At 38.1% G+C, this 23642-nt stretch overlaps 1 protein-coding gene across 2 annotated transcripts in view; it reads left to right on the forward strand.

Annotated features, from left to right (window-relative positions):
- Positions 1–23642, forward strand: part of LOC100356714 (uncharacterized) — a 365960-nt gene that overhangs the window by 246109 nt on the left and 96209 nt on the right. The window contains exons 16-19 of one of the 2 annotated variants that reach the window (XM_070074870.1): positions 6640–6858; positions 9527–9779; positions 17454–17617; positions 18000–18926. In XM_070074870.1, the coding sequence (XP_069930971.1) occupies positions 6640–6858; positions 9527–9779; positions 17454–17617; positions 18000–18051 (688 nt within the window). In that variant the 3' untranslated portion in view covers positions 18052–18926. Of the gene's footprint in view, positions 1–6639; positions 6859–9526; positions 9780–17453; positions 17618–17999; positions 18927–23642 lie in introns of those variants that run through there. The other variant, XM_051855131.2, reaches the window with a different exon arrangement.

Genomic DNA, 23642 nt, shown 5'->3' on the forward strand with positions numbered 1-23642 from the left:
TTTGGAAGCCTTGCTTTGTAATTTATTTTTTTTATTTTTATTAATTTAAAAAATTATTACTATAAAGAGAACAGATTTCATGTATTTCATAGATAAAATACTAAGATAACTATGCATCCCTTCTACCCACTATCCCTCCCTCAGTTCCCCCTCCTTCCTTTCTTTCTGTAATTCCTTTAACTTTTGTAATAATATACTTTCAGTTTACTTTATAATCACAAGACTAATGCACCATTACCATAATGTTCTACAGCTAAAAAGTAGAAAGCATGTTCCACTTCAGTTAGAATTGCTATCATCTGAAAATCAAAAAAATAACAAATGCTGATGAGGATGTGGAGACAAAGGTACCATAATGCACTGTTGGTGGGAATTTAAACTAGTACAAGAATTCTGGAAGACAGTATAGAGATTGCTCACAAATCTGAAAATAGGTTTAGATATGATCCAGCCATTCCACTCCTGGGAACTTACCCAAAGGAAATGAAATAGCATGTACCCACATGTTTATAGTAGCTCAACTCACAATAGATAACATATGGAATAAACTCATATGTGCATGAAGTGATGCACACACACACACACACAATGGAATGCTACTCAGCCATAAAAAAGAACTAAATCTGTCTTTTGCAACAAATGGCTGCAACTGGTGATCATTATGCTGAGTAGAGTAAACCAGTGCCCAAAAGACAAATATCATACGTTTTCTCCAATATTTGGTAGTTAATATAAAATATAAAATGTATAATATATAAATATATAAGAATGAAACTGACATCTTATGATTTGATTATTGTTTAAAGCCCTTTTCTATGTTCCCACAAAACATGGTCTTTCTACTTTTTACTTTTTAAAATGTTTTTCAAAATTTATTTTCATTTACTTAGAAGACTGAGCAACAGAGATAGAGGAGAAAAAGAGAGATCTTTTATATACTGGTTCATTTCCCAAATGGGCGTGACAGCCAAAGCTGGGCTGTACTAAGCCAGAAGCCTGAAACTTCATCCAGATCTCCCACATGGGTGCCAGGCCAAGCACTTAAGCCATTATCTGCTGCCCCTCAGGAGGCACTAGCAGGAAATGGATCAGAAGCAGAGGAGCCAGACATCTGATGGGGGATGTAGACATCCCACGGGATGGCTTAATCTGCTGTGTTGCATGTATTTTCTCCATGAACAAGTTTCAAAGAACTTAGATATTTTGTCAAAATATATATAAAGCACCCCATGCCACCAGAAAACATGAAAATGCTTTCCTGTATATCTCCAAAATACTTCTAAATTGATTGTTTCTTCTCGATAATACAGTCAAACATATCCACATTCTCAAAATTCACAGACCCAAGATCCTGCCAACAATTGATTCTCTAATGCACATTACTGCTCCTCAGACCCAACAATGAACCCAGTCTTTCCAGATTACCCGGTATACCCCAATGCCAGGATGCATAGAGACATAATCCAATTTCATGGATCCACATGCTCTCAATAAAAATACCTGTGACACAAAATGGTTGCTAAGCATTCATTTTACTTCCAAATGCAATCACTACTAACCAGTAAATTTTCACAGATGAGAAGTAACGAATCCACCCTTTATACAAATTCCTTAGGATTCCTGTTCACTATAGAAGAGATTTTAAGAAGGCATATAATACTCTTCTTCCCAAGGAGTGTTGGTCTTTCATTACTACTATTACTACTATTACTACTACTACTACTACTACTATTACTATTACGCTGCTGCTGCTGCTCCTGTTACTGCTACTAGAATACTGATAGATCACAGAAATCATGTTTGACTTCAGGTCTCTGAAGACTGAGAATGGGCAGAGAATCGATGGGTGCCTTGTGCTGTGTGGCTGAAGTTCAGAGAAGTAGGTTTCATTTAACGGCTGAATACTGGATGACCCCACCATTCTTTCCACCCTCTGGCACTCACCCCGTGAGCAATAGAGGAGCCGTCTGCATGAACTGAGGAGGAACTGCTGGCTTGAATGCGATTTTGCAGTGATCTGTGTGCTCTGTGGCTTCCTTCATGACCAACAAATCAATTCCCACTCCACGTATTACACACCCCAGTGGCAGAGGCCATTTATTATCCTTTTGATGGCCACATTCTTTGTATATAACCAAGAAAGATTACAGAGGAAGACAAGAACAGTTGAAATGTGGATGAAGATATCCCATAATGGCACTGCATTTTATAATGTGTCTTGCATGTTAACAAGTATACAAGATATGCTGTCATTAAGGACCATTTTGAAACATGGGAGCACAATTTTTTGAATGAAACGTATTTCAAGAATGATACATGCATGGAGAAATAGTTATGGAGGCAATTCTATAGAGGTGGACATTTAGATTTCAGGTACAAATCTTAAAATATTAAAATGAAAGGAATGGCAGATTTTGCTGTTCTATGTTCATTATTTATAAGACTGTATACCTGGCTAACTTTATCCAATTAATTGACATCATCTAACAGAAACCAGTTCTTTCAATAGTGTCTAGCTTTGCCAAATATATATATTTTTAAAGTTCTAGATTATTGGATCAAGGTTTTTCTTTCCTTTTAAAAAATACTCATTCATTTATTTGAAAGACAGAGTGACAGAGACAGAAGAACATATAGACAACAGACATTGAGAGAACCAGTTCACTGGTTCACTCCCCAAATGGCCACAACAGCCAGATTGGGGCCAGGCCAAAGCCATGAGCCAGGAAATCCATCCTTGTTTCCCAAATGGCTGGCAGCCGTCCAAGACATGAGTTATCTTCCACTGCCTTCCTATGCTTATTGGCAGGAAATTGGGTCAGAAATAGATTACCTGGGACTCAAACTGGTGCTCTAAAATGAAATGCTGGAAACACAAGTGGCAGCTCAAACTGCTGTGCCACAACACCAGCCCCCAAGGTTTTTATTAGTTCTTTGAATACATAGTCTATCATTATCATTGTTAAACCATTAAAAACAAATATTGACTTGTGTGGTCCAGGTATACAAAATAACTGAATGCTTCAGAATAGTACCTAGGGAAATGTTAATGTTATTTATCTCAAATCAAAATTTGGATAAACAAATATGTCTATCTGAATGTCAGTGGGAAGCATTTTCTCTGTGTACTAATGATCAAACCTTGTAGCCTAAGCACAGTGGAAATTTTCAAAGGTCAAAGATGTTTTCTTTGTTTTTCATCAGTTGAGACTTTCCTTTCTTTTCAACAAGCACAACACCACATTCGCGTTTATTTTCCCCTTCTCTTGGAAGAGGCAAAATAACTGAGGAAGTGATCAAGCACAGGGCATTTTGCTTCAGCAGTATAGAAATTTTTACTTGTTAAAGTGATCAGTTTAAATTTATAATTGAGAAAAAAATAGGATTAAGTGTCAAAGGGATTACATAAATAAGACCAGTGTCTGCAGATAATAATTAAAAAGGAGAGAATGATCCTACATGGGAAGCAGGATACACAGCAGACTCATAGAATGGCAAATGCCCTAAACAGCACTCTGGCCTCAGAATCAGCCCTTAAGGCATTTGGATCTGGCTAAAAAGCCCATGAGAGTTTTGCAGGCATGGAAAGCCAAGACACTCTGACAAAAAAAAATGACCTAAATGAAAGATCTCTGTGAGTGAGATACCAGTGGAAAGAATGGACCATCAAAGAAGGAGGTGCCTTTCTCTGAAGGAAGGAGAGAACTTCCACTTTGACTAGGGCCTTGTCTAAATAAGATCGGAGTTGGTGAACTCAAGAGGCTTCCATAGCCCTGGAAGCTCATGACAAGATCCTCAGGTGATTACTGACGTCATAAATAAGAGTGTCAATTGTTAAATCAACAACGGGAGTCACTGTGCACCTGCTCCCCATGTAGGATCTCTGTCCTTAATCTGTTGTACTATGTGAATTAATGATAAAACTACTACTCAAACAGTGCTGTATACTTTGTGTGTATGTGTGGGTGTAGTCTGTTGAAATCTTTACTTAGTATATACTAAGTTGATCTTCTGTATACAAAAATAATTGAAAATGAATCTTGATGAAGAATGGGATGGGAGAGGGAAGTAGAGATGGGATGGTTGTGGGTAGGAGGGAGTTTATGGGGGGAAAAGCCTCTATAATTCAAAAGTTGTACTTTGGAAATTTATATTCATTAAATAAAAGTTAAAAAAAATAGAAATTCTGGTTTCATTTTGCTTGCTGGTGAATGGTGAATGTTGTAAGGTATTCTGGAATCTCTCTGTAACAGAGTTAGTTCTCTGACTCTTCTACTGTGTGAAAACCAAAGCATCTTAGGGATCTGCTACCTATTTAACTGCTCTTCACTTGGGTAGTTGGAAAACATGCTCAATACCGAGTCTGTGCCTGGTCTTTGGTTAGATGATGCTTCACACCTTCATGGCAACATACGCACAAACACCACAAGAAAGAACAGTCAGTGTCAAGTCAGGTGCCTTATTGTGCTAAGGAGGTGCATTTGGTTTCCTTTGAGTTGCTGATGCTGCTGTTGTTAGTTTCTAAACACCAACCAATTTTCTAAATTTTATTTGAATGGCACAGTGAGAGAGGTATCTCATTCATTGGTTTACTCCCCAAAGGCCTGCAACAGCCAGAGATAGGCCTGGTGGACTAGGTAGGAGTCAGGAATTCAATCACTATCTTCAACATGGTTATCGGACAACCCGTTACTGAGCCATCGTCTGCTGTCTCTCAGGCTATGAATTAGCAGGAAACTGAATCGGAAGTGAGGCCAGGACTCAAACCTAGTTAGTTCCTCTGATATGGGACAGGGCATCCCAAGTGGTGTCTTAACCACTGAACCAAATGTTCACCTCTGATGTTAGATTTTTGCTTAGTTTTCTTTTTTGTTTGGTTTATTTCCTGCCAAACACTCTTTTTTTTTTTCCAGTATCTGTTTCTCTTTCCATGGTATAATTGTCATGATATTTGATATGAGCTTTCTGTCTTTTAACAAAAAAGACATATTTATTTATTTACTTTGAAAATCAGAGCTACAGAGAGAGGAAGAGATGGAGAGAAAGAGAGAGAGAGAGAGAGAGAGAGAGAGAGAGAGAGAGAGAATATTTTCCTTCTGCTGGTTTACACCCCAGACCAGATGGCTGCAATGGCCAGCGCTGGGCCAGGTCAAAGCCAGAAGCTGAGTGCTTCATCATGATCTCCCATGTGGATGTGGGGGCCCAAACACTTGGGCCATCTTCTGCTGCTTTTCCCAGGCCATTAGCACTGGAGCAGCCAGGACAGGAACCAACACTCATATGGGATGCCCGTGTCTCAGGCAGAGGCTTAACTTGCTATACCACCATGGTGCTCCAAGATGAGCATTCTTATACAAAACCTGTTTAATATATCCATGAATTCCATTCCTGTTCTCCCTGTGATACTGTTCTGTTTTGCTGTGGTTAATCACTAAGTCCCTGAACTACTGATCCTGGTACTAGTTTTTCCTTTGGTAACATTCATATATTTCTAGTGATATATTAATTCGCTTTGATTTTAAAGTGAAATAATTGATCTTTAGCAAGCTACATGCAAATAATTAAATCTAACCTTCATGAAGAAGGTCTATATGAGTAGGTGAGATAAGCAGCAATATATTCTAGATTTTAAAAGATTTTTTTCAAAAAATAAATTGCCAATAGTAACTCTTATCCGTATTTCTTTTTAAAACTTTTTAACTCTGGCAAAATACATATAAAATTTACTATCTGAGCCATTTTAAGTGCAGTTCAGTGGTAAGTACATGCACATTGTTGTGCAACCAGTCTAGATCTTAAAAGAGACTGCCTGCAAAACTGAAGCTCTACACCCAGTAAAAAACAAGACTCCATTTCCCTCTCCTGAGCCCCTGGCAACCACAGTTCTCCTTCTGTCCCTATCACTTTGACTACTCTGTATACCTCATACAAGTGGAATCATGCAGTCTTTGTGGTTTTTGTGAGTGGTTTGTTTTATTTAGTATAACATCCTCAAAGTTCGTCTATGTATAGCATATGTCAGAATTTCTTTCTTTTTAAAAGTGAACAGTATTCCATTATATTTTGTTTATCTATTTATCCATTAATGGACATTCATGGTGCTCCACTGTGGCCTGTTTTGAATAATGCTGCTGTGAACAACATTAATTGAAATATCACTTCTAGACCTTCCTGTTATGACTTTTGGATATATATCCAGGTGTGGGGTTGCTGGATCACAGGGCAGTTCTATTTAGCATAAAGACAGAGAGCTCTCCATCTCATTAGCTGGTTCACTCCCCAAATGCCTGCACGTGACTGGGGCCAGGCAGGGGCCAAAGCCAAGACCTAAGAATACAATCCAGGTCCAGTTGCTTGAGCCAAAACTTATTAGCAGGAATGTGGATTCAGGACAGAGCTGGGACTGGAATCCAGGACCCCCATGTGGGCGTGGGCATCTTAACTGGCAGCTTAACCAATGAACTAAACACCTGCTCCTCCATGTTTATTTCTAGTCCACTTTAATCATTCATTATAGCAAAAAGGAATATAAATAATTTTGAGTCCCAAGTAGTTCAAAATAATTTCATTCAACTTTATGATGTCTTCACTGATACTCATAGTTTACTTTACTCATTATTTTTATTTGTTTGTTTCTAGCTGCTCCTCAGTTGCTGATAGAAGGGGATCTGGAGAATTTGTCAAGCATCTCCACTTTGTGCTGATGTCAGTGTTTTCAGAACTTGGGTTAGCTCAGTGGCAAAGCCAGAGCTTCTGGTACATTATCCTGCTGACGGCTTCTCTGTGGTTCCCGAGGCTCTACCTGCATTACCTTGGCCAGTGGCTTTTCCTCCAGGCCATTTCAGTTCCCGTTACAAAGTGAGTGCTTTCCCCTGAAAGTCAAAGGAATGCATTTTGCTCCTGATAGAACAAATGAAAGCATGAAACACCTCTCCCATCCATTTACCCCAAAACCTAAAATGCAGGTATGATTTGAAAAGATGAAAATGTCTCTGTTTTAGAGTAAGAGTTTCTGTTACAGTTACGGTCTCATAGACTGGTATAAACAAATGTATAATGTGTATATCAGTATCTATTTAAAATTGAGCAGATTCAAATATGTTCCAATATCCACAGGATTCAAGAAGGGATTTAGCAATGATGTTTTATTTCAGCTTGATTTCATCAGAGTGACTTAGGCAGAAGGTGTTTGAGTAGTAACATAAGTCTGATTTATCGCCTATCTTCAGCAAAGCAAAGATTGCTTCTTCTGCAAAATGATTGAATTCAAACAATTACCACACTCAAAACCCGGGCAGCTTTCAGGGCCATTATCCTCGGGAAAAAATGACACTTTAAAGGTTATCTCTCCATAAACATGATTACATAGACACCACAGGTAGACAGACAGATAGACATCAGTACAAGTGAAGTTCATCTTCTCAAATGTAGATATGTCAGATAAAATAAAAATGTGTATGTATTTTCAATTAAGAAGATTGCAAAAAACTTAAGACTATGAAAAGGAATACATGTGTATGTTTAGTGTATATATATATATATCTGAATATATATAAATATACTAAAATACACTGTTTTAAAATTTTAAGAAATGCAATCATAAGCATCTGATTATATTATAGAACATGAAAAATTTTAAACGCATACATATATAAATATATACACAGATATAAGTATATAAAATAATTGCATTTATAATATGGAATTTTAATGGATATCTCTTTCTTGCTTGCTTGCTCACTCTTCCTTCTTTCCTTCCTTTCTCCCTCCCTCCCTTTCTTTCTTTCTCTCTCTCCTTCCTTCCTTCCTTCCTTCCTTCCTTCCTTCCTTCCTTCCTTCCTTCCTTCCTTCCTTCCTTCCTTTCTCTCTCTCTCTCTCTCTCTCTCTCTCTCTCTCTCTCTCTTTCTTTCTTTCTTTCTTTCTTTCTTTCTTTCTTTCTTTCTTTCTTTCTTTCTTTCTTTCTTTCTTTCTTTCTTTCTTTCTTTCTTTCTTTCTTTCTTTCTTTCTTTCTTTCTTTCTTTCTTTCTTTCTCTTTCCTATTCCAACATTTCCAAAGCAGAAAGCACAAATGTTACATTCTTTTATCTCTTTCATTCTTCACTGTAATGAGCAATTCTGTCTTTATTAGTTGTTAATAAAGTGAGATTGCAAAAAGTTTTTTGACAGTCCAATTTAGCCAATTTATTAAACAAGAGAAGACCTAAAATATTGCAGGATGCTATGCTGGTTACTCTGTTGGTCTGCAGGACTGAAGCCAACAAGAGCTCTGCATTCCATCATAACTGTGGGATATTGCAGTAACAGCACCAACAAAAGCATTACTTCTACTCTCACTCTGCATCAGGTATTGTGCTAGGAAAGGTATTTTGTTGGATACTCACAATAGCATAGGAACAAAGCATTAAACTTCCCTCGAAGCAAAAGTTAATAGTGGGTAAAAAGAAGACTTCTTTTTAATAGACTGCTGATGAATAGGATTACAGCAGCAGTCATCATGAAGCAGCTTTACCTGTGTCGAAATTTTGGTAAACTCAGAGTGAGCTGAAATCTCTGCACAGAAGGATGATTCCAATGCCCGGGTCATAGCTGCTTCAATTACTGGGATCAGATTGAATTTAACCCATAGGTCATGAAGTTGCATCAACTGAGAAATAGGATGGTTTGTGTGTGAATGGTGCCAGTGTTGCTGGTGTATCTGGGAGTCCAGTTAGAGGAATAACATTCAAAATTAATCAGCTATACCCAAACTCTGAAGAATTATGATATCTATATCTATTTCTCATGCCTGTTAGAGTGTGACACATCAGAAAATCCACCGATATTACGCATTTCGAGCAGTGTAATAACAAGTACTGCATGAACTGCAGGGGAAGTCTTAGTTTAGAAGATGCTGTGCTCAGTGACTCTGGTGGACACAATGTGTAGGGTTGTATCTGAGACTCATCAGAACAATGGACAGAGTAGAACTTGCCTTTTCCTTGAAAGCAAGATATTGGGAAAGTAGAGAGAGAAGGAGAAGAGATGAAGATTTCTAACAATTTTGAGGTTCTATTACATGCCAAGCTTTTCTATACTTAAAAGAGAAACCGACCGGCGCCGTGGCTCACTAGGCTAATCCTCTGCCTGTGGCACCGGCACCCAGGGTTCTGGTCCCAGTTGGAGCAGCGGATTCTGTCCCGGTTGCTCCTCTTCCAGGCCAGCTCTCTGCTGTGGCCCCGGAGGGCAGTGGAGGATGGCCCAAGTGCTTGGGCCCTGCACCTGCATGAGAGACCAGGAGGAAGCACTTGGCTCCTGGCTTCAGACCGGCGCAGCACGCCGGCCATAGCGGCCATTTGGGGGGTGAACCAACTGAAGGAAGGCCTTTCTCTTTCTCTCTCTCACTGTCTAACTCTGCCTGTCAAAAAAATAATTAATTAATTAATTAATAAAAAAAGAGCGAAACCACTGCACACCGTTTTAAAAATTGTTCTGTATACTTTGCCTTTGGTAAAATTCTTGTTTGCCTGCCTGTGACTGTTTCCTGCAGATTCCAGCCCTCCCTTCACACCGTGGAGCTCTGCTACCCGGCCTCTTCACTTCACAGCGGAGAAGAGCTGCCCATGGTTGTGGTGGGGACTTTACTGCTGAATGCAGTCATACTTCTTTTGGTTCTGGTCAAATGGGGCTGTCAGCTACTGTTTGCCTCCTGTCCTGATGTCTTGTCAAAATTAATCACAACCATGGCTGTATGGACAGTTCTAGACCCACTGGCGGTGTTTATTGTGGATATATTCCTGGGGGTAAGTCAAATAAAATAACCAGGATATGAGTCGCTGACATGCAGTGTGGCTTTAGTGCCTGCATCAGCTGACATGGGAAGTTTCAATAATGATGAATGTTCAATAGTCATGTTATGTTGAAGTTAAGTTTTTCCCCATAAAAATTGTGGATGTCTAATATAATCAATTTTAGTGTAATCTTAGCTATCTTAAATAAACTCTTGCCAAATAAGATAGACATCTTCGTGGAGGTCAAATCCAGGCTAGTTTGTCACATTTTCAGAATTATTACAAATAGTATCTATTTTTCAATTTTGTAATTTTTGATAACTTCTAATATTAAGGACTTTGATAGGAACACTTTGCAAAATATTTGTCATATAGTAGTTCCTTTAATTGATTTGATTATTTATCTGCCTTATGAGGTAGTGATCTTCTGTAATTCATGAAGCATGTAAAGTGAATAATAGCTTTTTACATCTTTCTAAATAAATAAATACAATAAATAAACACACATGTATAAATAAATATATTAAAAAGTCACTCCATAGGTCACTGGTTTTTACTTTTGTGATGACTATGAAATGACAAATGTGTATTTTTACTCTGCAATGTAGAGTTTCAGGATTTCACCATTCTAAATGATGTACTTAAGGTACTTGATGATGAAGAAACAATGCTTAATGATGCTAATATTATTTTATTTATTGTTATTATTTATTAAATATTTTTATTTTATATTAATTGAGGAGTACTTTGTAATTTTCAAGTAACTTCCCATAATTTATTTGATTTTATATTTACAACAATTCATAAGTCGGTGGGGCAAATATTCTCATTATACAACTGGGAGAAGCCAGATACAGAAATATACAATATGTCCTAGGTATTAGAGCCAGCTCACATGGCAACTGGATTAGAATCCAGATTTCTGAATTCTGAAACAAGTGTTTCTTCCATGCTGTCAAAATCTGTCTTCAAACACTGATTCAATGTTTTTCTTTGTACAATCAAATGGATGCTATCCTTGCTGATAATTATTTGATCACATCAAAATTCTTAATTTACTAGTGACTTTGAGGCTTAAATCTCAGTTAAATTGATGTGGCAATTAGTGCACATTTATTGACACATTCAAATATCATGTCCCTGAGTTTGCAAGGCGTGTGATTTCCTGGTGAGTGTTACTGGAATGCGTTGGTTCTCAGTCTTTATTCCACATCGCAATCTGTTGCAGGTCTTGGTAAAACAGATTGCTGGGTGCTGTCCCCAGGGTTTCTGTTTTGGTAGGATGCTGTGATGTGGATGCTGTTGGTTCAGGGACCACAGTTTGAGAACCACTGACATTAAAGATGTCAGGACAGCTGCTATGAGCAGACAGGGAGGACCCAGGTATAGCCTGGCTAACCCAAGTTCCAGCACATGCCAGGCCAAGTGGGGTCTCCCTCAGTATCTTTCCTTTTAACCACAGTTCCTATGCTGCAATTTAGCAGTTTTATCTAAGCTTCATTTAAGTCATCAAATGCTTTAGGTTCAATTATCAAAGCAAAGTGAAATGTGTACACATATAATAGGATAATTCAAGCCAAAAAGCACTTTAAGTTGGATTCATCAAATTTTCAAGCATCTTCCATAGGCAGAAGTAAGGGAAATCTGATTTTTAACTAAATTATATTCTGTAGTCCTGGTCATAAGATATAGCCCCATGCAAGACAGCAGCTGGATACCAAAAATTAATCAATATTATCAAATAGTCACATATATTATTAATCTATATATTATCTTATTATATAATAATGTCTATATATGGGTTTATTCCTCTTTTAAAGGAAAAAGGAACAGTTTCAAAATTAATACATATGCATTGAAAAAACATTCACTGTGCCAAAGCAGATGATAGAAATGGGGTATTTTGATGGAATCTATGTTAACTGTATTTGAAACTGAGTCTACCATCATTAATGTGTTTTTAGAATCAAAGACCAAAGTGCTTTCCATACCACTCTGCAAAAATATTCCACATCCTGGGTGATGTCTTTGGAAGCTTAGGTTAGCAGAGCCTGTTTCCATTTTTATGTATCTCTCTCAGACTATAGTATTTTCTCAAACTTTGGAGAGAGCTGATTAGAATGCACACTCTGATTCAGCAGAAAGCATTTGAGATTCTGCATTTTCAGCAGTTCCTAGATGATGCCAGCGATGCTGGTTCCATGGACCACACTATGAATGTCAAGGTGCTAGACACTTCACCCAGATGAGCAGGCTCTCCCTTCCTTTACTCTTTGCTAGGCTTTGCGAGCTGGATTTCCAGTTGGCTAGCATTTCTCGGGCTGCTCTCAACAAACCCGGAGTCCTTGAAGCTCTGAGTCCACTTGATGTCTTTCTAGATCTCATGTGACAACTCTGACTGCATGTTGCTGACTGGAAATGACCTCTGTAGAAATGCCTAGAGCCTGACAGCACATGCAATTATTGACTCCTACTATGTAGACCACTTAATGTCGTTAACTTGAGCTCCAAACAACACATGCAAAGACTTCCAGTATTCTGGTTCCCAGTCCCAGGATTGGGTATGGAATCCTATGTTGGAAGCTGATCAGCATTTGACAGTCTTGTTTCACGTTCTAGTATGCGACCACTGTCTGAACCTTGATGACATTATAAAAGAGGAAGCTTTTTGAGCAAGAAGTGGTTGTGTTTTCCACTCCATGACTAAGTTCTATTCATCATGCTGATTGGCCACATTCTGAGTGGACAGTTAAAGCTGTGGACTCCTTCCACAGTCTACTGCTCTTAGACTGCAAGAAAGCAAGGAGGAGCCTGTGTCATCAAGGTTTATTGAGCGGAAGACAGACAGGATGTTGTCTGGGAGGAACCTATCCTGGGGCACCCTGCACTTCCTCCCAGAGTTCTAGTGTGCACATGGGGAAGGCTGGGTTGCTGGGCTGAGTCTGCTGCCACTTCTGATTGGAAGGATGAGCAGCTGTCTCTTATGATCTTCTGAGATCTCCTCAGAACATAAGCAGTCATTCTAGAATGGATTTCCTTATTCTGATCAGGCCCCTCGGCAGATAGCTGGACAGCTCACCATATCCAAGGCAGCTAACAAAATGAGCAGTATTAACTCATTCTGAGGCCTCTGATGTAATCTGTAGGAAAGTAGCCTGCAGCATGGCCATTTCAGAACCTTGAAGAGGTCTGTCGTTGATGGAAGCTGACTTGGATTTTAATGCATGAGTATAGCATCCATCTCTCTCCACTCGAAGAAAAAATCCAAAGGTTTCCTCTTAATCTGCAAAAAAACACAAACTCGCCAGTGAGACTCCATCACATTTTATTGCAGACGACATCTACTTTTGTTATATTTACAAAATCTCTAAAGTTGTGCACTCAAACAGATCATGCCCACTAACGGAATTAAAATATGCATTGTACCGTGTTCTCCAGGTGATTGGACAATGCACTGAAGCCTGAGAGGGCTGATCTAAAGCAGTGGTTCTCAAAGGGCGATCCTTGGAACAACAGTGTTAATATCACCTAGAACTTCATGAAAAATAGAAAATCTCAGGCTGTACATAAAATCTGCTGAGTAAAACGTCTGGACAGAGACCCAGCAGGCTGTGTTTAACAGGTGGCTCTGATACTCATTAAAGCTTGAGGCTGATCGTTCCCCATGGAATTGCAATTCTCCTTGACTGACACTCAGGAGGATTGAGTTGCCTGAGTTCATAGCTCCAGGCCCTTCAGCAGAGAAAGCTGAGAATCCTCCTAGCAGATAAAGCTACGAATCGAATCGTTTGGGTTTGATCCAGGTTGTTTCCTGTTGTGGATTCACTTTGTTCCTGGTGATCTGGATGGAGATGTGGCAGATGGACTGGTTTGAGACTGAAGCCACTGGGTGGCTCTTGATGTTTCTAGTAATGCTTGCCAGTCTCTCAGCTTGCTGGCTCAGATGTAAGTTGGCAATACATTTCCTCACTGATGGTATGTATGATGTACAATTCCATTGAGGTCAATTCTTTCTCTAACAGAGCCCTCATTTGGATAAAAACACCGGGAAAATTTGCTATTGGGTATTTCAAGTGAGAAGTGTCTATTTTTGACTATATACTTTCTGTCTTAGATTTAAAAGATGCAGAACAAATATGACATTACTTTCTTGCCCTCAGTATAGACAGCAATAAGAATATCATACATGAATGAGAAAGAAAAATAGAATTCAACCATTGTCGTTCAGCAGGTAATTCTTTTTTAAAAGATTTATTTATATATTTATCTTAAAGGCAGGGTAACGGAGTGAGACAGAGAAAAGAGAGAGAGAGAGCAATCTTCCATCTTCCACTCACTGATTTGTACCCCAAATGCCCACAACAGCCAGTGTTGGGTCAGGCCAAAGTCAGGAACTAGTAACTCCATCTTTCACGTGGGAGGCATTGGCCCAAGTAGTTGGGCCGTCTTCCACTGCCTTCTCAGGTGTGTTAACAGGAAGCTGGACTAGAAACAAAGCAGTTGGGATTCAAAGTGGCACTGAAATATGAGATGGCAGCCTTGTAAGCAGAGGCTTAAACAGCTGGGCCACAATACCAGCTCTGCAGCAAATAATTCTTGGGACTCCATATCTTAATCCATTTCGTCCTATGTCGCTCCCTGTCTTCGTGGAGGAACGACGCAGGACCCTGCGCTGTTCTTTTGTCTGCTCGGCCCTCCCCGGGTTTGCTGCTGGTTCTTCCCGGGTTGGCTACCGACCCTTCCACCTCTGTGGAAGGGCGGTTCCCCCTGGCCACTTTCCCCACTTCCGGGGGGGAGCGGCACACCGCCGGCCGGCTCTCTCGGGGGCTGCACAGGTGTTCCTTCAGATAGACGTTCCTGGTGCATGTTGTCTCTCTCCTCCTTTATAGTCCTCTTCCACCAATCCCAACTCTGCTACCCACATGCCGAGTACGCTGCTCTCCTCCAATCAGGAGTATGTCCTACAGTTTATTGGTTGAACTGGAGGCAGCTGTGTAGAAGCTGTTTCTCCCTTCTCAGCGCCATATTGTGGGAGAGCAGATGCATAGAATAAGTCTTAATTCCAGTAACTTAGTCTAGTCCGAGTTGCTCCCCACAGTCCTATACCTGAATTATGTAATTTATAATAAACATTGTCTCATAGTTTAGAGTTTGAGAAGTTCGAGGTTGAAGACCTGACCCTCAGCACATGTCTCCAAACTGTTTCATCCTATGGAAGAAGGGTGAATAGAGGTTGAAAGTGGGCAAACATCAAACTCACAGCTTAAAACGCTTATAGTTGGCCTTAATCCCTCCATGAGGGTGGTTCCTTTAATTAATATTTCACTGGGGATTAAATTTCCAACATATGCTTTTTGGAGGACACATTCGAACCACAGCATTCCACTAGAAGTTACCGTGGAGTAGTAGGAGAACCTCAGAGTTGGAACTTGTTCTGACCCCAGATCTATCATTTCTCAAGTATATGCCATTAGATAAGTCAGCTAACCTCTCCAGCCTTCTGTTTCCTCATATGTACCATAAAACACATAGTAGCATCTACAAAGGGTGACCTGCCTTACTCATTTCACAATACTGTTGGGAGAAACAAATGAGGGACTAACTGGGACTGCATATTGCAAAGTCTGCATGTGACACAAAAGGAATAAAGAGGAGTATAATTTAGTAATGATGTGATTTTTTTTTTTTGGTGGACAACCAAAGGCATATAGGAGCCTCTGTCCCAGTGGCCCAGGCAGAAACATACAGTCTAGTTGTGGAATTGAAATCTGTCCACCAAAACATGTAGTAAGGGTAGCGTGTGCAAATGCCACGTGGAAAGTACAGGCAGTCTTTACAATGATTTGTCTTAGGATTTTTTGACTTAAATGATGCTGCAAAAATGATGTGCCTTCAGTAGAAATTGTACTCGTAATGTTGAATTTATCCTTGGCCAGCTCTGGGTGATCTGATTCTCTCTGGCGATGCTGGTCAGGGCAGCAAGCACAGTTCCCAGGTAGCCCCCTCGCCCCGTGCCCTGGTCACTGGGGCACCCCCTTTGCTGTGCAGCGTTTGGGTGGCTGAGCCAGAATGTTCAGGAAGTTAGGCGCATTCAGTGCATTTTCCACTTAGGATATTTCAGTTGACAATTTCTGGGAGGGATTGGGGGGACATGAGCCCGTTATAGATCAAAGAGCATCTGTACACTCTCAGGTCTGGCTTTTTAATCATACTTTTTTTGAACTCCAACTTTTAGTAACATATTCTCATCCCTCCTATTCATTTTTCCTTTTTTTGCTTTGTTGTTGTCTTCATAATATCATTCTCTGATATACGTGTTGCTCTTAGTCTTACATACATGCTTCCTGTCATTCACAACCCCCTCTCACTTAAATACAAGCTCCAGAAGGTAGGGTTTTTATTGAAGTTCATGCAGTCTTGTTTTCTGAGGGTCGTGACACCTGGTAGGCATTCAGTACACGTGGATCAGATGAATTATTAGCACCTGTCAGTTATGTTAGCTGCATCAAACATATACCATTTTTATGTTGAAATTTCATCAATAAATATTGTATCTATTTCTTTAAGAAATGGCAGAAAGATAAGATTTGAAATTGGAAAAATGCACAAGAACCCTTCAAAATCTGCTGTCCAAAGTCCTAGAGCACATCCACATTTTGTAAGGCAGGTTGATGAACAAATGTAGAGTATAAAAATAAAAGTCTGGTGTGGTCGTTAAAGAGCAGTAGTTGAGGGTTGAACCATCTGAATTCTAGTCATTGCTCAATTACTAAAGTATATTTTGGTGTAGGGAAAATACAAATTAAGCTGTCTAGGCTTCTGTTTTCCTCCACACATATGTGATTTGGATTAACTAGTTTTAAAACTGCCTTTTTAAGCTATATTTACTTAATTGTCAGTTTAAGAACTAAAGAAATCCTTCCCTCTTTCCTGACTTAGAGAAAAGTGATATATATATGTATATAAAGTGATTTATATATATAAAACATATCCATATACATATAAATATATATATGCATGGTACTTCCATGTGATACCGTGAAAGTTATAATTATGAGATATTCATATTATTTTAAACCTAGAGGTCAGAGATGTCACATAATGATTCTGTAGATCCTTGGGGATTTATATTTTATTTTTTAAAGACCTATTGCCTTTTATTTATTTATAATCCAATAGTGAATATGTTTTACCTTGATTAAAATAAGGGCTTATTTTTAAATTTAACCTAATGTAAGCTTTAGTTTTCAAGCTCACATTAAACTGTGATGGCTTTTTTATAAGTACTTGAAATAAGCCATCTCTTTTATGCACAGCACAAATTAAATCTTATCAAATCTGCCTCAGAAATTAAAGAATTTGCCACCATCATAATTGATTTTTTCATATCCTGTGCCCATTAAACTCTGAGTTAATAGTATATAAATAAAACATGGCTATTACTGTATGAATTGCATGTTAAACACATGCATTTAAAGGCTGGCTTAGAGGAAAAATAAGTCAAACTTAGTTAACCTTTATGCACATCTCACATTTTTCTTTGTGCAGTTGAAGATATGGCAATCTTCAGTATCTAGAGACTTAATTTAAAAACAAATAGTGGTTTTTTAAATAATTGTCACTATTTTAGCTGCATGACCAGTGTTTCCCATCCTTATTTTTTAAAATTGAGTTTTCTTTTGCCAGAGGTTTTCACACAATGAGGAGGCTCCTGTGGCTGATGCAGCAAAGCTGTACTGGATGTTTGTAAGAACCAAACAGCTGGGAATTCTTGGTGTGATGGTCACCATGCTACTTTACATCCTCCTGTTGATCATTTCTTCTTTGATTTTATACCTGTATTGTCTCAGGTAAGGGGCTTCCATTATTTTGTTCTTCAGAGTGTTCAGCTTCCAGTCTTGTTAGCCAGTTAGGCTGTGGGATCATGGTTAAAGAAGATTCTCTACCTCTTGGTTACCTACTCCTCCAAACTAGAGACTCACAAGGAACAAGGAGTAATCTAATGTCTCTGCTATGGTGTGAAAAGTCTTAAATTAATGCTACTGAAGCGTGGAAACTTAATCCAATTGTGATGTCAAGGAGGTATGCCTAGTGGGAAGGCCTTTGTTCACTGGGAACATTCCCCTGGAAGGCAGCTCTAATGAGAGGGTTGGTTGCAACTGCCTGAGTCAGCACAGCTGCTCTCTGCTTCTGGACTCACCATGTAATCGTTCCTTCCCACATGTTCCACAGTTGCAATCCTCCGGCCTCAGCAGGCATCAGACCAATGGAGAGACAATCTTAGACTGTGAACCTCCAAAACTGTGAGACAAAATATGTATCCTTCCTTCCTAAGCAGCTTGTGTTCAGTATTTTGTTGAAATAATGATAAGCTGATTAATACAAAATCGAATGACATTCTGGGAAATTTCCTGGGGAACTTGCCTGAAATTCTCATTTTATTCTCTTTGTGTACATCCAACCCCTTTCCAGCATCCCCAGTAGAGAAAATATCCTTCAGTTTTGATCCTGGCTGTCATAGGATTTGTCTTTTCAGCTCCTCAGTTAATTCAGCAATGTGTGTATATGTGAAGAAATATAAGAAAGTAACAAATATAAGACAGCATAAAAAGTTCTAGGAAGATGTTTCACTCTGATGATAGCTCTTGCTATACAGAAGCTTTTTAGATTTATGTAATCCCACTTGACTTTTTTTTCTTTGATTCTCTTTATTTCTCGTGTTGTATTTGTGAAATCATTGCCAAGAGCAATGCCATGAGGCTTACATCTTATGTATTCTTATATGGTTTTACAGTCTCAGGTATTAAGTTTAGGTATTTCATTTTTTTGATTTAAAATTTTGTGGATGATACAATTTTAGTATTTTTTTGCATATGGTTACCAGTTTTCCTAATGCTATTTGTTGAATAGACTATACTTTCCCTGTCATGTATTTTTATATTTTTAGCATCCTTGTTGAGGATCAACTGACAGTATATATGTGGACTTTTGACTGTAGTCTGTTCTACTCATTCACATCTATCTTTATACCCGAACCATTCTGTTTTAATTTCTGTGGCATTGTCATATAATCCAGCAATCAAATTTCTGTGTATTTATCCAAAAGAATTAAAATAGGATTTCAAAGCAATATTAGTATTCTCATGTTCATTGAAGCATTATTCACTAATTCATTAAAGCCAATATGTGGAAACCCTCCAAATATATACTCATTAATGGATGAATGGGTAGCGTTGTGTGTGTGTGTATTAGAATATTGTTCTAATATACATATATATATATATATATTAGAATATTATTCAGCCAATAACAGAAAAAAATCTTGAAATATATGGCAATGTAGATGAAACTTGAAGACCTTATATTAAGTGAAATAAGCCAGTCACAGAAGTATAAATACTTCATGATTCCAATTAGGTGATGTATCAAAAGTATCAGCTCAGAAACAGAGTAGAATAGTAATTTCCAAGGGCCAAAATGAGGAGGAGATTTTGGACTGCCTTTAAACAGTAATACAGTTTTACTGTGTAAGATGATTAAGTCCTAGAGATCTGCTGTACAACATTATGTGTATGGATAACAGGATTGTACTATGAACTTAAAATTGTTAAAACACTCACCCAAAAATCAAAAATCAATAAATGCTGGCAGGGATGTGAGCTAAAGGTACCCTAATCCACTCCTGGTGGGAATGTAAGCACAACCTTTATGGAAGACAGTATAGAGATTCCTCAGAAATCTGAAAAAAAAATTTACCATATGACCAGGCCATCCAACTCTTGAGAATTTACCTGAACAAAATGAAATCAGCATGTGAAAGAGGTATTTGTACCCCCATTTTTATTACAGCTCAATTCACAATAGCTAAAGCATGGAACCAACCAAGATGTCTATCAACTGATGACTGGATAAAGAAAATGTGGTATAAATACACTGTAGAATACTACTCAGACATATAAAAGAATAGAATTCTGTCTTTTGCAACAAAATGGATGCAAGTGGAAATGATTATGCTTAGTGAAATAAGCCAGTCTCAAAAAGACAAATATTGTATGTTTTCTCCAATATGTGGCAGTTAATACAGATTACAAGAAATATATATGAATGAAATGGACATTTTATAATCTGATTGTCATTTTTAGCCTTTGTATATACTCCTGTAGAACTATGGTTTTCTACTTTTCTTGTATATTATGAGTGTGTGTGAATTAAGTCTGTGAACATAGAGTAGATTCAAATTACATCTTTGTAAAAACTTATGGAGCAAGAGAAGAGAGGGAGGGATGTTGGGAGAAGAGAGAGATAAGTGTTGTCTTCTTGGAAGTATACCTATGGAATATATGAAATCTGTTCTTTTTATATTAATCAAAATAATAGAAACCTCTCACGTTAGGTGTCTTACCACAGTTTTTTAAGTGCTGGGCTAGGAGAAGATCAACACAGGTTGTCTGGAAGGATAGAGAAAAGGATCTGCAGCACAGGTTTGGAGAAGTGGGGCAGTACCCAGACTTCAGTGGAAATACTACTCTTGAGTCATCTTTGAAGCTGTAATAATTTAGCTAGAAGAAACACAAACCAAATGTGTTTTCAGGCAAAAGGAAGGAGATTTATAAAACCATACAGCCTTGAGAAATACTGCACAACATTTGGCAAATCAAAAGTGTTTTGATATGGCTAGTATATAGAATAGGGAGAAATAGCAGTTGACCAAGATGAAGTCAGAAATGTAGCCAAGGACCAGATGATAATTGACTTGAATATCAGATAAAATGAAAGCATTGGAGGATTTAAAATAATTTCGACTTAGAAAGACCACATTACCAATATAAAAGAAAGTGAATTCAACGGCAGCAATAATAGAAGCAGGAATTGACATCTAGATGAGGAGTGTCATAACCCTTAGCTAATCAGAATGGCACCAGAAAGAGAAAGTTGGGGTATATTTATGAAGTAGTTCAGGGACAGAATAGAACTTGTGGGCAGATGTTGTTTGAAGATGAAGGAGTAGTATTTAGCATAATCTGATTTTGGAGTTGGCTGGAAAAGAGGGGTAACTGAAGTACTTTCAGAGATAGGTGTTAGATAAAAAGTATAAGTGATGAGCTAAGTTTCTATTCATGTAGACCTTGAGATATCTTTGATATTCATAAGAGAAAATATGGAATAAGAAGTTAAAGAGATGAGTTCAGAGAGCTCAAAGTTATCATTATGCTCTTTGGACTTGAGTAGCCTTGAGTTTGATTACCTTGCAGGAAATAGGCTAATTGATGTGATCTATCCGAGCAAGGAATGAGCATGTAGAGTCAGTACCTTCTGCCTTTTTTATTCACAGAACTATGTTGTAAATGGAAAGTGATTTATAAAAAGACGTGTTTAAAAGAGTGGTTTTAATAGATGGGTATGATAGGCATATATTTCTTTGCAAAGATGAAAATTCTAAAGAGCAAGGCAATACTGAAAATATCTAAATAAGAGGATAATTGAATGAGGCCTCTGAAGACATCAGATAGAGCACAGGTGCAGTTAAGCTTGGACTTCAGAAACTGATCTTGTCTGTTGGTGTGACTGGGGAAGAAGTGAAGGTGAACGTGAATCCAGTGCTTGGAGGTTTGCTGCAAGGTGCTGCAGGAGTTTGCAGGTAACAGCCATTATTATCTCCTGTGAAATGGGAGGTGAACTCAATGCTCAAGTCTTCCTTCAGTAGACAGATGATTCCCTGATGCAGCCTCTGGGTTTCTTACATGGATTTAATCAAACTGCCTCATTCTCTAGGGGATATTTATTGCTTAGACATAGGCTTGGTTTACATATGAACATGTCACAAGCACTGTATGTCGTCTTATTTTCCTGGGGAAGGGAAGGAAGTCTTCCCCCATAATTCAGTTTTCATTTGGATACTAACTTGTGTGACCCCAGGCAAGGTTGTTCACTTGCTAGATTTTAGACATTTTCTTGTACAACATGGTAAAAATAACACATGTGTAGATTTTATAAAAGACTGCACATGAATAATAAATCTATTATTTAAAGTGACAGGAGTTTTCCATAAGATTTAAAGAAAGAAAATGGCATTTGTGCAGTTTAAAGACTGCTATAAGATTAAAACATTATCAGAAAATATTGTGTATTATTTATTTCCACACAAATACATTTCTTCTCACTTAAAATAAAATGACTATTTAAACCCATGTTATTCATGGTCTTAGATCTACATTTTTATTATCTAGGTTGCTTGTAAAGTATGAAAAAGGGAGCATAGGATTAATGCACTAATTAATTAAGATTTAGTCTTTTGCTACCTGAAGCAATTGGATATTTGCTCTAAAAAGAACAGAAAAATTCTTACAGTAACATGTGGATAGGATAGCAGAAGTAGGTAGCTCAGTAATGGATGGAGAAACGGTCAAGGGAATGCAAAGATTGAAGGACTATCAAAATGTGGTAGGGAACTGTCCTGGAAAAGTTCAGGGAAAATAAAAAGGGTTGTGCAGTGCCTCAAAATAGTGCCCAATGTCTGTCCTCCGCACTTCACCTGCCTTGTCAGAACTGGGCATGCTCAGTTATCCCAAGCAGAGTTTGCTTGTATTGTAGATGCAGCTGCGTTTACCACTCCTCTGGATAATGATAGAGTAATCTCCCACAGTGACTATATCTGTATTTTCCATAAAATTAACAAAATCACTCCAACATGTCAGCTGAATATTCACTTCTTGCTGCTGTTTACAAAATTTCTTTCTCTGGAATGGTGGGATGCTGGCAGCCCAGTTCTTCTGTGCAGCAAACACTATGCACAGAAGGTCAACAAAGTAGGATGTCTGTGTGTTTGCTTTTACATTGGCATAACAATAGTGAAAGAGACATAGAAGTTGTAAGAATTCATCTTGGTGAAAAATGCCAATGTAGATTTCTGCGGATTGATTTATGTTGGTATCCTTAAACAAAATACTAGTTGGAGTCCTTAAAGAAAATGTTGAATTAACAACCCTGAGTCTTTCTGGGCTCTGAATCCATATTATTAATACAGTGATGATGACATTGCTAGCATTATGAGAGAATTAAAGGAGACCAACTCTGCCATGTGTTGGCTGTCATTAGAGAATTTTGTCTAACTATGGACACCAGAAATTTCACATGGCAACTAGCTACGCAAGCTTGAGTTTGGACCCTGTTGAGGTTGGCAGATTTGCTCTCATTCCTCCAAGAGCCTGAGTAATTTTTGCTGAAGGATTTCTGCTAGAAATAATGTCACTTTCCAGAATTCCTGTAGAAATGTACATTGGAACATCAGATCCTTGCCTTGTGCAAGGAAGCTGTTGAGATGAGTATAATTATTTGGGCCTGGTTTTATAGTTTCAGAAATGCATTAATTTTCTTTATAATTCCTTATTCTAGAAAGAAGATATATCATTTGGGAAAAGATTGAAACTGCAAAAAATTAACAAGTAAGCCGGAAGACACTAATAATTTCACCATCTAGACAGAGCATTAAAATTTGTTCTATTCAATTATTTTTCAAATATATTTATTTTTACAAAGTTGAAATTCAATCCAACCATTTCAGCAAATAGCAGCAAATATATTGATTTTAATCTATATTATATGATAATTATTATATATTTTGCCAACTATGTGGATATTTTATGCCTTATAATATCTTATAAAATATTTAAACATTTCTTTATTGCTGGACAATAGGTTATTCTACATTTTTGTGTATCATATAAATCATTCTATGAACATCTTCAGGCACAAGACCTTGTCCACATATGGAATTACTTTTGAACTGAAGCCTCAAGACCCAGAAATACTAGTCCATTGAGTGGGATGTTTCTAAGACACTTGGTAACTATTGCAAAATTGCTTTCTAGAAAATGT

The sequence above is a fragment of the Oryctolagus cuniculus genome, chromosome 5 (assembly GCF_964237555.1).
Source record: "Oryctolagus cuniculus chromosome 5, mOryCun1.1, whole genome shotgun sequence".
In the NCBI taxonomy this organism is placed as follows: domain Eukaryota; kingdom Metazoa; phylum Chordata; class Mammalia; order Lagomorpha; family Leporidae; genus Oryctolagus; species Oryctolagus cuniculus.